We start from the raw sequence: 12,781 nt of genomic DNA on the forward strand, positions 1-12,781 counted from the left end.
TCAGCTTCCAGGGGTGTGGTGTGCTCCAGCGTCAGGAGCTGTGCCCAGATTTCATTGATGTCACAGCCCGGTGGTCTTAGGCAAGGGGCTTTACCTCAGGCTCTTGTCTTTTGAGTCAGAGCGTTGTGAGGATTAAACGCAACTTTGTAAGCACTTAGATGGTGTTCCAATGCGTGCGTGTAAAACAACCAGAGGGCTAATAGGTTTGCCTTAGAAAAACTGCTTTCAAGGACGCTATGTCATGGAGGCGAGAGCACACGGAGTCTGGGGGTCCGACTCCCAGTTCTCCCCGGGTCCTTGCCCGGCGGATGCGGGTCTGAGTCCTCCGGGCCTGGAGGGGGCGCCACGCGTGGCGAAGTTTCCTGGTTCAGGGTGCGCCTGTGCCTCGCAGTCATGATTACAGTCGAGGAGGTCGCGTCTGCCCCAGGATGCGCTGAGCCGGCGTGGCCCTGGGTGAGCGTACGCCCGGAACGGGGAACACAGGACAGGTGAGCGGGCAAGGCAGGCCAGGGGCGCCGGCCTCACGTCCGGGACGTGCCTCCCACTCGCAGAAAGGTGCCTCGGTCCACGTGCTGGTACAGCGGATCCACCAGCTCCAAGCTGAGCGCGCGCAAGCCTTCCGCCGGCTGGAGGAGTGAGTGCGGCCGGGTGGGTATGGCGCAGGTGCCCGGGGTCCCCGAGCGCTTCGCGGCCATGGTGAAGTGGAGTCTGCTGGGGTCCAGATTCTCGCGTCCGCTCTCTGGGACGCTGTGTGCACCCCTATTCCCGGAAGCCTCTCTGCGCGGCTTCTCCTCATTACCAACTCCGAAGGGTGGGCCTGTCTCAGTCACCCCTGCGGGGTCACGGTCTCTGGGATCCTGGGTCTCCCCGTAGGGGACCTGAGGTTGTCACGCGGGCTCAGGGCCTGGGTGCACGACCTCAGGGCCCTCACCTGCCTCAGAGCCCACCACCAGTATGTGCGCAGTGGCCCGCACTACGACTTCTCGCGCTACCGGGACTCAGTGCACGAGGTGACCCAGTCCTTCGCCGCCGCTTCGCGGGAAGTTTTGGCCCTGGAGGCTGAGCTGGCAGGGCCCCGCGCGCAGCCGCTGCTTGCCGGCCACGTGCGAGCCCTGCAGCAGCTGGAGCAGACTCGCCTAACCACGGTGAGCCCCGGCCAACCCCAACCCTTCCCCTAACCGCCTTTCCGCCGGTATTCTCTGACCACGTTCCCTTCTTACAGCAGCTAATTTCAGTGCCGGTTTTGTCAGAGTCCTAGGACACGTCCACCTTGTCCCAGTCCCCAATTCCAACCTCACCTCTTTTCCAGGATGCCCACACCTCGCCCACAGCTCCTTGTTCTCGTCTTTCCCTTGAAACCCCAATTCCATCCTGGTCCCAGGTTTACCCGGCCCCTGGGATTACAAGGCCCCACCTTCTCTATCCCTACCTCCAATCCCTGGCCGAGACTCCGGGCTCTGCCCACATTCGGCCCGCCCCCGAGGCGGCCCTGGGATTCCCAGGTCAGCCCGCTCGGCCCCTCCCTCCGGAGCATATTCCTCCCACACAAAGTTCCGCCTTCTTGATCCCCAACCAGTCGCTCCAACCAGTCGCTCCACCCCGCCCTGACCGCCTGCCAGCGTGTCTGCGCGGCAGTGTCTACATGGGGAGGCAGGCAGCCTCCGCCCACAGTGACTACCTCTCGCTACTCCTCCCCCCAGGTGGCTCTGTTGCAATTGATGGGGGTACCGGAGCTGAGGGGGCAGGAAGACACCTCCCAGACGCACCAGCTGAAGATGAAGTGAGCCATTGCTCTAGCATGGCCATTGCTTTATTTGGAGGGTACCTTCAGGCTCCCACGAACCATGGTAGCTCAGTGCTTAAAAGCGCTCGCTGCTATCACAAAGATCGCCAGTTCAAGCCCACCAACTGCTCTGCGGGAAACCCTATGGGGCAGTTCTACTCTGTCCTATAGACTTGCTATGAGTCAGAATTGACTCGATGGCAATGGGTTAGTTTGGTGTCAGGCTTTTATCCCAGCCAGGGGTCCCCAAAACCAGCCCTGCTGGACCTCCAGGCTCCACACAGAATTTGGAGGTCCGAGAACTCACCTGCTTGCCCTCAGCTCACACACTCCTTCAAGCACACACACTCTGCAGATTCACATCAGTTGCATCCTGGCATTCTCAACTCCTACACACAGGGCACAGCTGCTTATGTGTCATACCACCATGCACACACTTACGTACATGCAGTCTCCCAAGCACATGCATGTGTACACACTCCACACCATACTCACTGTGTGTACATGCCTGCACACATGGCCCTCAGAGTACATGCATGTGGACACCTACCCCACAGGCCTGCCTGATGCTGGTGTTGCCTGGAGGCTGGGCGACGGGCAGGAGGGCCCGGGGCTTGCCGCAGCCCCCTTGGCTGTGCAGCAGCAGCTAATTCACCCCATCTGGGTTTTATTTATAGTTCCCATCCGCTCTTGTAGGGTAATTAAAACCATGGAGGCAATCAGCGAGGTTCTCCAGGACCTCAGGTTTGATGCGGAGTCTGCGGAATGATCTGGCTCGCCAGGGACACACCAAGGGAGATGGGAAACGTGGTGAATGGCGCCCAGCCCAGCCTGACCACCAGCTGGCTGGGTTGCGCCCCACTGGGCTGCTGACCGCCCCCCCCCCCCCAATAAAAACTCCTCTGTTTGCAGCTGCTCCACCATCTATGTTCTGCGGTGCTGGGGCAAGTATGTCAGGGAAGGGGCCCCTCAGGACCAGGAATGGCTGGTGCAAGCCGCCTACTCGTCCCTGACTCCCAAAAACCCATTGCCGTTGTTTTCAGAATTTCAGATCCTGGATGGTGCCAGTCTGAAATTCCAGGGATGGAGGTTCCACCCACAAAGGGTCATGAGGACTCCTCTCACCTTCTCCAAGCCCTACCACCCCTACCCAGACTCAAAGCCGCCTACACAGTTGGAACCTAAATAATTCATTTATTTAGAAAGACTATTTGGCAGCGTCCTGGGTTGGGGGGAGTCATGACCCCACCTCAGCATATCCCTGGCAGATTCAGGCAACTGCCTGGCCTGCACCTCCCCATGTTGGGGCACCCTTGAAGGTGGCTGTTGTGTCTGTCAGAGCTCCTAAAATGGGTATTCCTGGCTCCCCAAGGTCTTGGGTGGTATGGCAGCCCCAGAGCCCTAGAGTTTATCTGGCAGGACCTGTGGGCAGAGGGGAAGGCAGGGCTGAGCAACACTAAGCAGGAATAGAGGACTTAGCTGTGTAACATTGGGCAGGGTGCTGCCCCTGTCTGGGCCTTGGTTTCTCATCTGAGAAATAGGACTCTACCCACTTCACCTGGTGTCCTGCGGGTAAAGCTTTTGGCACAGGGCAAGCATGCAGTATGCACTCATACATGCTAACAGGAATATGTAGGAGTATGTTTAATGTAGTTAGCATTCATTCATTCCTGGACTTGGGTTCTGGAGACAAGATTCCCCTTTGGGTTGGATACTCTTTCTAGGCCACAGGCCTGGGCAAACAGTGGGTGCTAATACTAATGAATGCGATACTAAGAAGGGAGAAGTTCCATCTCAGCGACCCTAAAGCTAAGGACGAGGCACGCACTCCCGCTAGGCTGCCCGGGCCCTCTTACCTCTCGCCGAGCCCCGTCTGCCCGAGGGCAGGATCCCCTCGTCCTGTGCTTGGAAGGAAGGCGGCGGTGTCGTGGGGACTGTGGGCAATTGCCCCGCCAACTGTCCCTCCCCAGCCTTCCCCCAATTCCCTCTCCCTACCTGGTTGGGGCCTCCCTTCCTACCTGGTTGCGCGTCTTGTGCGACTTTTGCATCCAGGCGCGCCACTGGTCATAGAGGCGGAAGCTGAGGTTCGAGCAGTACGCGTGCTTCTTGAGCCAGCCCAGGAACTGCTTGAGCTCGCGCCGCACTGGGCCCGAGCTCGGCTCGCCGCCTCGCGGCTCGCACGCCCCGCCGCCAGGGCCCGGCCGCTCTAAAGGGGGGCGCAGCAGCAGCGTTGGGGCGCGGTCGGCAGGAGGCGCGCGCGCGCGCAGGACGGGAGGGGGCCGGCGCCGCGGCCCCAGAGCCCCTCGGCCACTTCCCTGCCGGTGTCTGCGGGACCGGGCCCTCCCCGCAGCCTTGCACGGCGGTCCAGCTGCGCCCCGGCCCGCCCGCCCCTGGGGAGGTGGGGGCAGGGGAGGAAGGGGTTCCTCCTCCGTGTGTCCAGGAACCGGATTCCTTGCGGCCTGAGCCAGGTGTGCGTGCAAGGGCAGGGTGTGAGGGGCGGGTCTGGTGCAGGGGAGGAGATGATAGACTGACAGAGAAGGGGACCGAGACGAGGGCCCCGAGGGGCCCAGGCTGAAAGCGAGAGAAAGGGAGAGAAAGAGACAGTGAGGAGAGAAAGCTGGGAAATTGGGGGGGGGGGAGCAGCCAAGGAGATGAGGGGGCAGAGAGGGACAAGAGGGAGACGAGGCTGTGCAGGGTGAGACCAAGAAAAGCAAGCAGAATGACAGACACGAAGGAAGAAATAGGGACAGGGAGACACAGAGAGACAAAGAGATGGAGGGAGAGAGAAAAAAATGGAGGGAGACAGAGAAAGAAAGATTCAGAAAAGAGAGATAGCCAGAGAAGGCAGAGAGGGAGGAGACCTGTGGGCTGGTCCCCAGGTGGGCCGGGAGCGCGCGCTGCTGGTACTCCAAGGAGAGGGCAAAAGGGCCAGGTAGGAGGCTGGCCCGTTGGTTCAGCAGCCAGTCACAGGCAGCCGCAAGCAGGCCGGTGGATAAGGACATCGGCCTCACGTCATAAATAACGCTGGGGACCCGCTGACAGGCCCTGGCACGGCCCCGGCCCCCGCCGCCCCCGCCAGCCTCCCCGCGGACGCAGCGCCTGCTGGCTCCCGTGCAAGAATCGCAGGTGCTGGGCACGAGCAGGGCCAAGGCTCAGGCCCCTCCCAGCGCTGCTCCGCCCACCCCGACCTGGAGGGGCCCGGGCTGGGGCTGGGAGCCGGCTGGAGTCTGCGCCGCCCTCCTAGGCTCTAGGAACCTCTCTGGGCCTTGGTTTCCCCATTAGTCCATGACGATGGGCCTGGACTCCCGAGAAACTGAGCTCAGATCCGTGTGACCCAGGGAGGTGGGCAGCTGAATTCCTAAGCCCTTGGTGCCCTCTGAGAAAAGGGCCTTTCAGGAGTGAATAGGGAGAAGGGGACCTAGGTTCTCCCCCCACCCCACCCACCACTCTTTAAAGTGCTTTCTTGAATTGGTGCTGGTGTGATTATGGGCCCCACTTTCCAGATGAGAACACAGTAACTCAGTCATAAATTTCATCCAACTGCTCAAGATGGTCCCATTCCACAGGGCCCACAGGCTTAGGGCAGTAAGCAAAACTAGACCTAGGCTCCTGATCATTTCCACGGCTCTTCTGGATCAGGAGGCAAAATCGAGGCCTATCAGAGAAGAGCTGGCACTCAACGAGCCTCAGAAGCAGGGGTCTCAAACCTGCTTGCCCTCAAAGGTTGGGAAGGGGGTCCCCTGTTGCTGTCAAGTTGATTCTGACCCATGGTGACCCCATGTGTTACAGAGTAGAACTGCTCCATAGGGTTTCTGTGGCTGTAATTTTCTTGGAAGCAGATTGCCAGCCTTTCTTCCATGGCACCACTGAGAATTTGAACTGCCAACCTTTAGGCTCATAACTGAATGCAAACCATTTGTGCCACCCAGGGACCTGGGGGTGGTGGTGCCCGTGGTTAAATGGGCCAGGTAGGAATGGAACAGCTGGAGAGTGAGGGCTCTGCCTGAAGGGGCAGCCTCCAGACAACAGTGGCCCTGTCTTGTTGAATTTTTTAAAGAATAAATTTTTCTAGAGAATCTGGTTATTTGTGTAAAAATGTCCTGTTTTAAAACATATGTAGTATGTAAAAAAATAAAAAAAATAACAATAATGAATGGCCAAAGAAAACTGACTGAGGAGGCGCCAACTTCAATCGGCCCTGGGGTCACCACCAGTTTGAGACCCCGTTCTTGGGGAAACTAAGAGTGAGGGGCTGCTGCCCAGATTACTCAGGCCTGTTGGGGGGTGCTCACCACTGCGGGGGGTGGACGCGGCCGTGGGGTGGCTCCATTCACTCCAGATCCCAGCCTTCTTAGAGCCATAGATGCCAAAAGGGTTGCAACGGACTTGCACAAAGTACACGGTACCTGGCTTCAGGCCCGCCAGGCGGCATGAGGTCTGGTTGCTGACATCATCCACCACCTGGGTGGGTAGGGCAGGGTCAGAGCTCGGAGCTGGGGGCCAGGTGGGCTGGCAGGCAGGTGGGCAGACAGATGGACAGGCACCTTCCAATCCACACTATCTTCCACACGGTAGCGGATCTGGTACTTGGCTTGGAACAGGAAGTCCTTGAGGGCGGGTGGCGAGACCCAGCGAACACTGAGCTGGTCCTCCAGGCCCCCAACGCGGCTCACATGCACATCAGGAGGGGGGTCCGTGGTCACTGCAGGATAGGGTATGCCAGTCACCAGCCTGGCCCCCTGACCGGCAGCCTGGAACTGTCTAGATTTCAACCCCAGAGCCATATGGCCCAGGGCAACTGGCTTCCTGTGACCTGCTTCCGTTTCCACCCACCCTGGGGACAGAGGTGTGGATTCCACGAGCCAAACTCAGAAACCACTCATCGCCCAGAAGCCCTCAATTAACATTCACTGTTATCAGCATTATTATCTGTGAAGGTGGAAACATGATCCCAGCACAGGGAGGCTATGACAAGGCAATGATAGCCCCCAGGTGATGTTATTACAAGTATGATTATGCCCATGAAACCAGGTCAGGCCTCCAGCCCTTGGGGAGCCCCTAGGGAGCCTCTGCCCCCACCTACCCCCAACCCCTTCTCATTCTTTGGAGGAGGTGACTGAGGCCCCCTCATGTTACAGTAGGGTGCAGAGGGACAACAGAATCTTGGGCCTCGCCTACAGGAGATTCAGGCAGTGAATTAGCAGAAGATAGGCTGGGGGCCTTGCAAGCCCTGAGGGGCTCTAAGGATCCTTCTGGGGGCCCCCTGGGCAGCGGGGTACACAGCCCTCTCCCCCTGAGGCCTCTGTGAGGGGCTGAAAGGGTTAAGGCACAGGCCTGCTTGGGGCTGAGAAACATCCTAATTAGATTAGGCCCAATTCGGCTTGCAGATCAGCCATTTCCTGCCTCCCGCCCTCGCCCCCCAGCTCCAAGCCCCGGCTTCCTGGGGCGCCTCCCGACCTGGGCGCCCCCTCCCTGCTCCCCTGGGCCCCCTCCTGCACACCTGGGCCACCGAGGGGGAGGCAGCCCAGCCAGGTGTTCTCTGCAGGGTGGAGGTCATAGCTGCTCTGGGGGGGGCTGCACACAGATGGAGGACACCTAGTATCACCCCCCACACACCAGCCAGGACCCACCCAAGATGCAGCCCTCCCCCTGTAGGGGGCTGGGCGGCGCCAGGGCCTCACCCACATCCAGGATGTCCAGGGTAAGCACATCAGAGCGCGCTGAGCCCAGGCGGTTGGTGGCCTCCACCCAGATCTCATAGGGCGTGAAGAGGGCCAGGTCTTTGGGGATGTGGCAGGAATGGGGCCCCATGGTGTGGTACTCCTCACACGTGTTGTCCTGGCCGTACCACCTATGGGCAGGCAGGCTGGGCAGTGAGGGTCCTGCAGCGGCCAAGGTCATGCAGCCAGTTGGGGTTACCCTCCCCCCACCGGCTCCACCCACCTCAGCTTGTACTTGAGGGAGTAGTTGGTATGTAGGAAGGTCTCCCCAGGTGCCCCAGGTGTCCAGCGGCACGTCAGGTCCTTCATGTTCTTGGACCAGCAGCTGATGTTGAAGGGCTTCTCCGGGGGCACTGGAGGGGGGCAGGGCTGAGGAAGGCCGTGGCCAGGAGTAGGAGGAAGGGGCAGGACAGTCTTGGCCCCATCCTCACAGGTACCAACAGATGTCGGTTGGCATGGCCACTTGCTCTCATTCTCACTCTAGAGGCCCCCAACTCTCAACCTGGGTCAGAGCGCCCACAGTGCAGCCTAGCTTCTGCTACAGCATCCACCATTCAGTCCAAACTCTGCCAACTCATCCACCACGCAGCCCCAGACCATTCAGTTCAGTCTCAGCCAGCACACCCAGCAGTCAATCAACTGCAGGCCAGCACACTCACCCTTCGGTCTCTGTCAGTGCATCTATCATTCAATCCTAGATCAGAAAAGTCCCTGCCTCACGTCCCTTTCCAGAAGAAGCTGCTGCTCCCAGAGTTCCCCTGGGGTGTGCAGGGCCCACTTACGGCCAACATAGAGGCAGGAGCCAGCCAGGATGCTGCCATCACGGGCGTGACACACCAGATTGTCCCCTGACTGTTGCCTGGACCCGTTGAGGTTGGCCAGGGCAAGGGCCAGGGTGGAGGTGTTGAGCACGCGGGAGAGCTCGGTGGGCAGGCGGCGCCCATTGAGGGTCCAGTAGAGGCCATCAGCGGTGGCCCCTGGTGGGTCCCCAAGCACTGAGCAGGTGGCTTGCAGGGAGGAACCGATGAGGAGCGTGGGGTCCTGGGGGCTGATCACAGCTGTGTCTAGGGTCAGAAAGGAGCAATGGTCAGGCTTGGGGACCCCCACCATGCTGGGTCCTCCAGGGCCCCCTACCTTATGTAAAGGGAAACTGAGGCTCGGATAGGTCAAGTGAGCAGGCCAAAGTTGGTGGTGAGATCACAGTTCAAGCCCAGATCTGTCTACCTTGAGAACTCAGGTCCTTCCTGAGTTCATCACTGACTTTCTAAGTGCCAACTCAATCCAACTGACTCTTGGTTTGCACATTATTCTGACAAACACGGCACTCTGCTTTTTTTCCCCTCACTTCTTTTCTTGCAATTAGATACAAGATTGTGAGTTTGCTTTGTGGTAACCCCAGAGACTCAAACATAGTAAGTGCTTCTGTCAGGAGAACTTAGCTAGTTGCCATCGAGTTGGTTCCAACTCGTGGTGACCCCATGTGAGACGCGCAGAACTACTTCACCGGGTTTTCAAGACCGTGACATTTTGACAGCAGATTGTCAGGCCTTTCGCAGTGGTGCCACTTGGGTTGGTTCATATTACCAACCTTTCAGTTAGTAGCCCAGCACTTAACTATTTGTGCCACCCAGGGACTACTCTGATTCAAGGCAGTCCCATGTATATTAGAATAGAACTGTGCTCCGTGGTGTTTTCAGGGACTGATTTTTCAGAAGATAGCCAGGTCTTTCTTCCAAGGCACCTCTGGGTAGAGTCAAACCACCCACCTTTTGGTCAGCAGCCAAGCGCATTCAGTTTTCGCCACCCAGAGAGTCCAGATGAATCATTAAGGACACTGTTTATTGAGCACTTCCTGTGTTCCAAGTGTTGTGCTAAGATTTGACCTACATTTTCTCCTCAGTCCTGCCCATTTCATGGATGGCAAAACCGAGGTTCAAAGAGATCATGTCACTTTCCCAGGGTCCCAGAAGGAAGGAGGGGCACACAATGTAAACCCAGATTTATCGTGCTCCAAAGTTCTGCCCTACACTGCTGCAGGACTGAAAATGGCTGGGGGGGTGCACCAAACTCTGCGTCCCCAGTCCCCACCGGAAAGGGCTTCACACCATTGTTCCTCCCTCAGCTCAGTTTTTCTAATATGCAGAATGGGAAATGAGAATGCTCTTTGTCCCTGAGGCCGTTGGGAAGGTCAGATGGGTAAGAGCTTCTGGAACTGAGTTGTGAATGGTTGAGTGCTGGCCCCCAGGGCTTCCTCTTCAGTGGGAACCTAACAGGAACCAATGTTACATATGGGGAAACTGAGGCCCAGAGAAGAGGGAGGAGATGCACAGACTAAGCAACTTCTCATTTCCTGGGGGTCCCCTCAAGGATGCTGTGGGGCCAGACGCCTGCCACTACTGTGACCACTCCAAGCAGCTCTCTGAGCCTCAGTGTCTCCATCTGGGAAGTGGGCATCATGGTCATTTGAGGGATTACTTGAGGAGAGTGAAAATATTGTACAAGGACAGTGCATGGGACTTTTGAGCTGGGCTGACCTGGGTTTGAATACCCCTGCTCATTGTGGAAGCTTCACTTCTCAGAGCCTCTGGGCCCTTCCCTCCACCCAGAGAAGTTGTGAGGACTCATTCATTCATTCATTCCGGGGAGGCTACAGTGTGTGAGGCACTGGGGCACAGCAATAACCAAGACACACGAAATCCTGCCCTTGTAGGGGGTGTGAATCCAGAAAGGGGAGCAGGAAAAAAGAACAAATGACTCTCAGAGAACAAGTGCTGGGGAGAAGCAAAGCAGGGAGGAGGAAGGCTGAATAAAGAAAGAGTCCTGAGGATAATCTGGGGAGCACAGGGACAAGTGGAACAGCAAGTGCAAAGGGCCCAGGGCAGCCATGTTCCGAAGTGAGGGCAGGGAGGCCTGCAAGGCGGTGGGGTTTATTCTAAGGACACTGGAGAGTTATTGGAGCGATCTGAGCAGGGGAGGAACGAGGCCGGATTCACATGTTAAAAGGATCCCCAGGCAGCCAGCCAACCAGGAGAAAAGACTACAAGGGGGCAATGGCTGCAGATGGCAACCTGGGACAAGCCCCCTGAAAGCCTGCAGCTGCCCTGTGCCACCCCTAGAAGGGCAAGGTGGGGTGGACAGGCTTCCCGGGATGGGCCCTGATGATTTTCCGGGGTTAACTTGGCTCAAGGGCCATGTCTCACTGGAGCCTGGGATCGAAGTTGCGTTTGGGGCTTGGCCCAGGGCTCGCCGGAGGTCTCAGCGTCCGTGTGAAGGAGCCGGCAGAGCCGGCCAGCGCCAGGGAGGCGGGGGTGGCCGGGGGCGGGGGGCCAGGGGGCCGCCCCGGAGGTCCCAGGCAGCCAGCCGCCCGCTAATTCGGAATTCCTTTGGCATGAACTCGGGCGTGCCAGCGTCTCTGCCCTGGCCCACCCACCGCTTCCTGCTGGGGGCCAGCAGGGTGGGATTGAGGCCAGGCCTGCCTGGACCCCAGGCCCCCTCTCAGCCCTCAGTGGTGGATCATGCTCCCCTCACCCCGCCTCTTGCCCACCACCATGGCCTGGCCTGTCTGGGAAGGGGCTCTCTGGGGGGTCCTGGCTAGGGACACTGGCCCTCCACACCATGCCTGTCTGGCCTGGGCTGCTCAGGCCCGCCTGCCAGCAGCTGCAGCTGCCCTCGGGGGGCCAAGGAGAGAGGGCAAGGCCAGGCAGGCCTGGGCAGGCCACTGCTTTCCCCCAGCCCAGCAGGAGAGGTCAGATGGAGGCCTCTGCTCCAGGGCCACAGTGCCAACTGGCTGGACCACCTGGGCACACGGCTGCCCCTCTCTGTTCCGGTGTCTCCTCCCCTAGTGAGAAGATGAGTTAGCTGAGCTGACAGAGAGGCGAGGGGGGCTAGTCATACAGTGGCGCCCAGGAACTGAACTATTAGGATTACAGCCCCTCCCAGCGCTGGAGTCCCAAGTGGAGGGGCAGGGGCTGCGACAACTCCCTCCAGGCCTCCCCAAACAATGGGCTGGTGCTAGGACAGAGATGCACAATATTTCAGGCCAGGCTCAGCAGCTGGGAAGAGCCCACTGAGGCTGGGGGCCAGTGGCCAGGTTTGGGGGCCTCCTAGAGGGCTCCCCAAAGCAGATTCCAGGGCTGGGCTTTCGGATGGCTCCCCTCCCCTTCACTCCCTGCCTCCCTGCCTTTCCTGCAGCGCTGGGGCCTTTAAAAGTTTTTTTCTTCCCCCTTTCCCAATCTGGAGCCACTGCCGTTATTAAAAAGGAACACCATGTGTTTTAAAAGGGAAAAGTGTGAGATTCCCTGCGAGGGAGTGGGGAGGGCAGTTGGGCTGGCGGCCTCCATCCTGGGGTCCCCACAGGGATCCCCATCTCTCTCCTGCTGGTACCTGCACAGACTTTATGACCCACCCGCCTGCTGATCAGGTGCTAAGACACACCGTAAGTAGAAACATATTGCTGAGGTGTGAGAATCTTTTATTTAATTTCTTCCCCTTTAAAGGAAAAAAAGAAAAAAACACTCCCACAACAGCCACCCCCCAACTTCGCCTGCTGCTCCACTGGCTGGGGACAAAGCCTGATGCTATAGTGGGACCCACAGGCACTGCCTCCTGTCCAGCGGAGGGCCTGGACCAGCCCCATGCTTGCCTAGACGCCCGGACAGCCACGCTTCCAGCAAGTGATCCCAGGGGATGCCTACTCGGCCCTTTCTGGAGGGTACTGGAGGGAGGTTCCCAACATCTCAGCTCTGCCCAGGTTACCTTATGTGCCTGGATGGGTGCACCAGAGAGATTGGGAAGGTCCCGGCTGACTGTGCCAGAGTTTGTGCCCTGTATTGCCTCCCCGTGTAATGAGCTGGTGTGACCACGAAAGTGTGTGTGCCAGGGATGGAATGTGTGCGCTGCGATGGTGTGCGAATGTGCATCTGGGACGCAGTGTGCGCGCCTCGGAGGCCGAGGGTGACGGGACACAAGCCCGTGTGAGTCTTTGTGTGTCTCTGGGTGTGTCCGGGGGAGGGTCTGGATGTGGAGATGAGGTCCTGGCGGGAGTGTGTGTGCGCGCATGGGGTGGGCCGCCTGAGTGTCGGAGGCCAGAGCCCCAAGTCCCCGTAGGGTAGAGGTCTAGGGCTGCCCGGCTTTGGGTAGTCGATGGAGTAACCCCCTCCCCCAGGCTGGGCGGGCGATGCCCGGACTCGCTGACTCTCACTCGCTCACAAAGATTTCTCTCGCTGGAGGATCCCTGCCTGGCGTTGGCTGGCCGGGAACGATTCCGAGAGCCGCCGGT

General features: G+C 58.9%; 3 protein-coding genes across 3 annotated transcripts in view; 2 read left to right on the top strand and 1 right to left on the bottom strand.

Moving 5' to 3' along the window:
• The first annotated feature begins 393 nt into the window (after positions 1-393).
• Positions 394-2,552, top strand: REX1BD (required for excision 1-B domain containing). The gene is made up of 5 exons (XM_042781609.1): positions 394-453; positions 552-634; positions 941-1,145; positions 1,701-1,780; positions 2,480-2,552. The coding sequence occupies exons 1-5, from the start codon at positions 394-396 to the stop codon at positions 2,550-2,552; spliced, it is 501 nt and encodes a 166-aa protein (XP_042637543.1).
• A 1,064-nt stretch (positions 2,553-3,616) lies between these two features.
• CRLF1 (cytokine receptor like factor 1) lies at positions 3,617-8,613 on the bottom strand. Its single transcript, XM_007945479.1, has 7 exons — positions 8,286-8,613; positions 7,727-7,856; positions 7,465-7,634; positions 6,328-6,485; positions 6,076-6,244; positions 3,802-3,989; positions 3,617-3,682 (listed from the first exon to the last, which is right to left on the bottom strand). The coding sequence occupies exons 1-7, from the start codon at positions 8,611-8,613 to the stop codon at positions 3,617-3,619; spliced, it is 1,209 nt and encodes a 402-aa protein (XP_007943670.1).
• A 2,038-nt stretch (positions 8,614-10,651) lies between these two features.
• The window catches only part of TMEM59L (transmembrane protein 59 like), a 13,743-nt gene continuing 11,613 nt past the window's right edge, over positions 10,652-12,781 (top strand). Inside the window, exon 1 of the mRNA XM_007945480.1 lies at positions 10,652-10,957. Coding sequence (XP_007943671.1) covers positions 10,652-10,957 — 306 coding nt within the window. The remainder of the gene's footprint in view (positions 10,958-12,781) is intronic.

This window comes from Orycteropus afer, unplaced genomic scaffold (genome assembly GCF_000298275.1).
Source record: "Orycteropus afer afer isolate SDZICR_OR568_19922 unplaced genomic scaffold, OryAfe1.0 scaffold00136, whole genome shotgun sequence".
Classification (NCBI taxonomy): Eukaryota; Metazoa; Chordata; class Mammalia; order Tubulidentata; family Orycteropodidae; genus Orycteropus; species Orycteropus afer.

What these genes read in the sequence shown, in the direction of transcription:
- REX1BD (XM_042781609.1), top strand. Translation starts at nt 394, where the DNA reads ATGATTACAGTCGAGGAGGTCGCGTCTGCCCCAGGATGCGCTGAGCCG. An exon ending in CTGAGCCGGCGTGGCCCTGG is followed by an intron (nt 454 to 551) that starts GTGAGCGTACGC and finishes TCCCACTCGCAG; the next exon opens with AAAGGTGCCTCGGTCCACGT. An exon ending in GCCTTCCGCCGGCTGGAGGA is followed by an intron (nt 635 to 940) that starts GTGAGTGCGGCC and finishes CACCTGCCTCAG; the next exon opens with AGCCCACCACCAGTATGTGC.
- CRLF1 (XM_007945479.1), bottom strand. Translation starts at nt 8,613, where the DNA reads ATGGTGGGGGTCCCCAAGCCTGACCATTGCTCCTTTCTGACCCTAGAC. An exon ending in CTCCTGCCTCTATGTTGGCC is followed by an intron (nt 7,857 to 8,285) that starts GTAAGTGGGCCC and finishes GCCCCCCTCCAG; the next exon opens with TGCCCCCGGAGAAGCCCTTC. An exon ending in AAGATAGTGTGGATTGGAAG is followed by an intron (nt 6,245 to 6,327) that starts GTGCCTGTCCAT and finishes CTACCCACCCAG; the next exon opens with GTGGTGGATGATGTCAGCAA.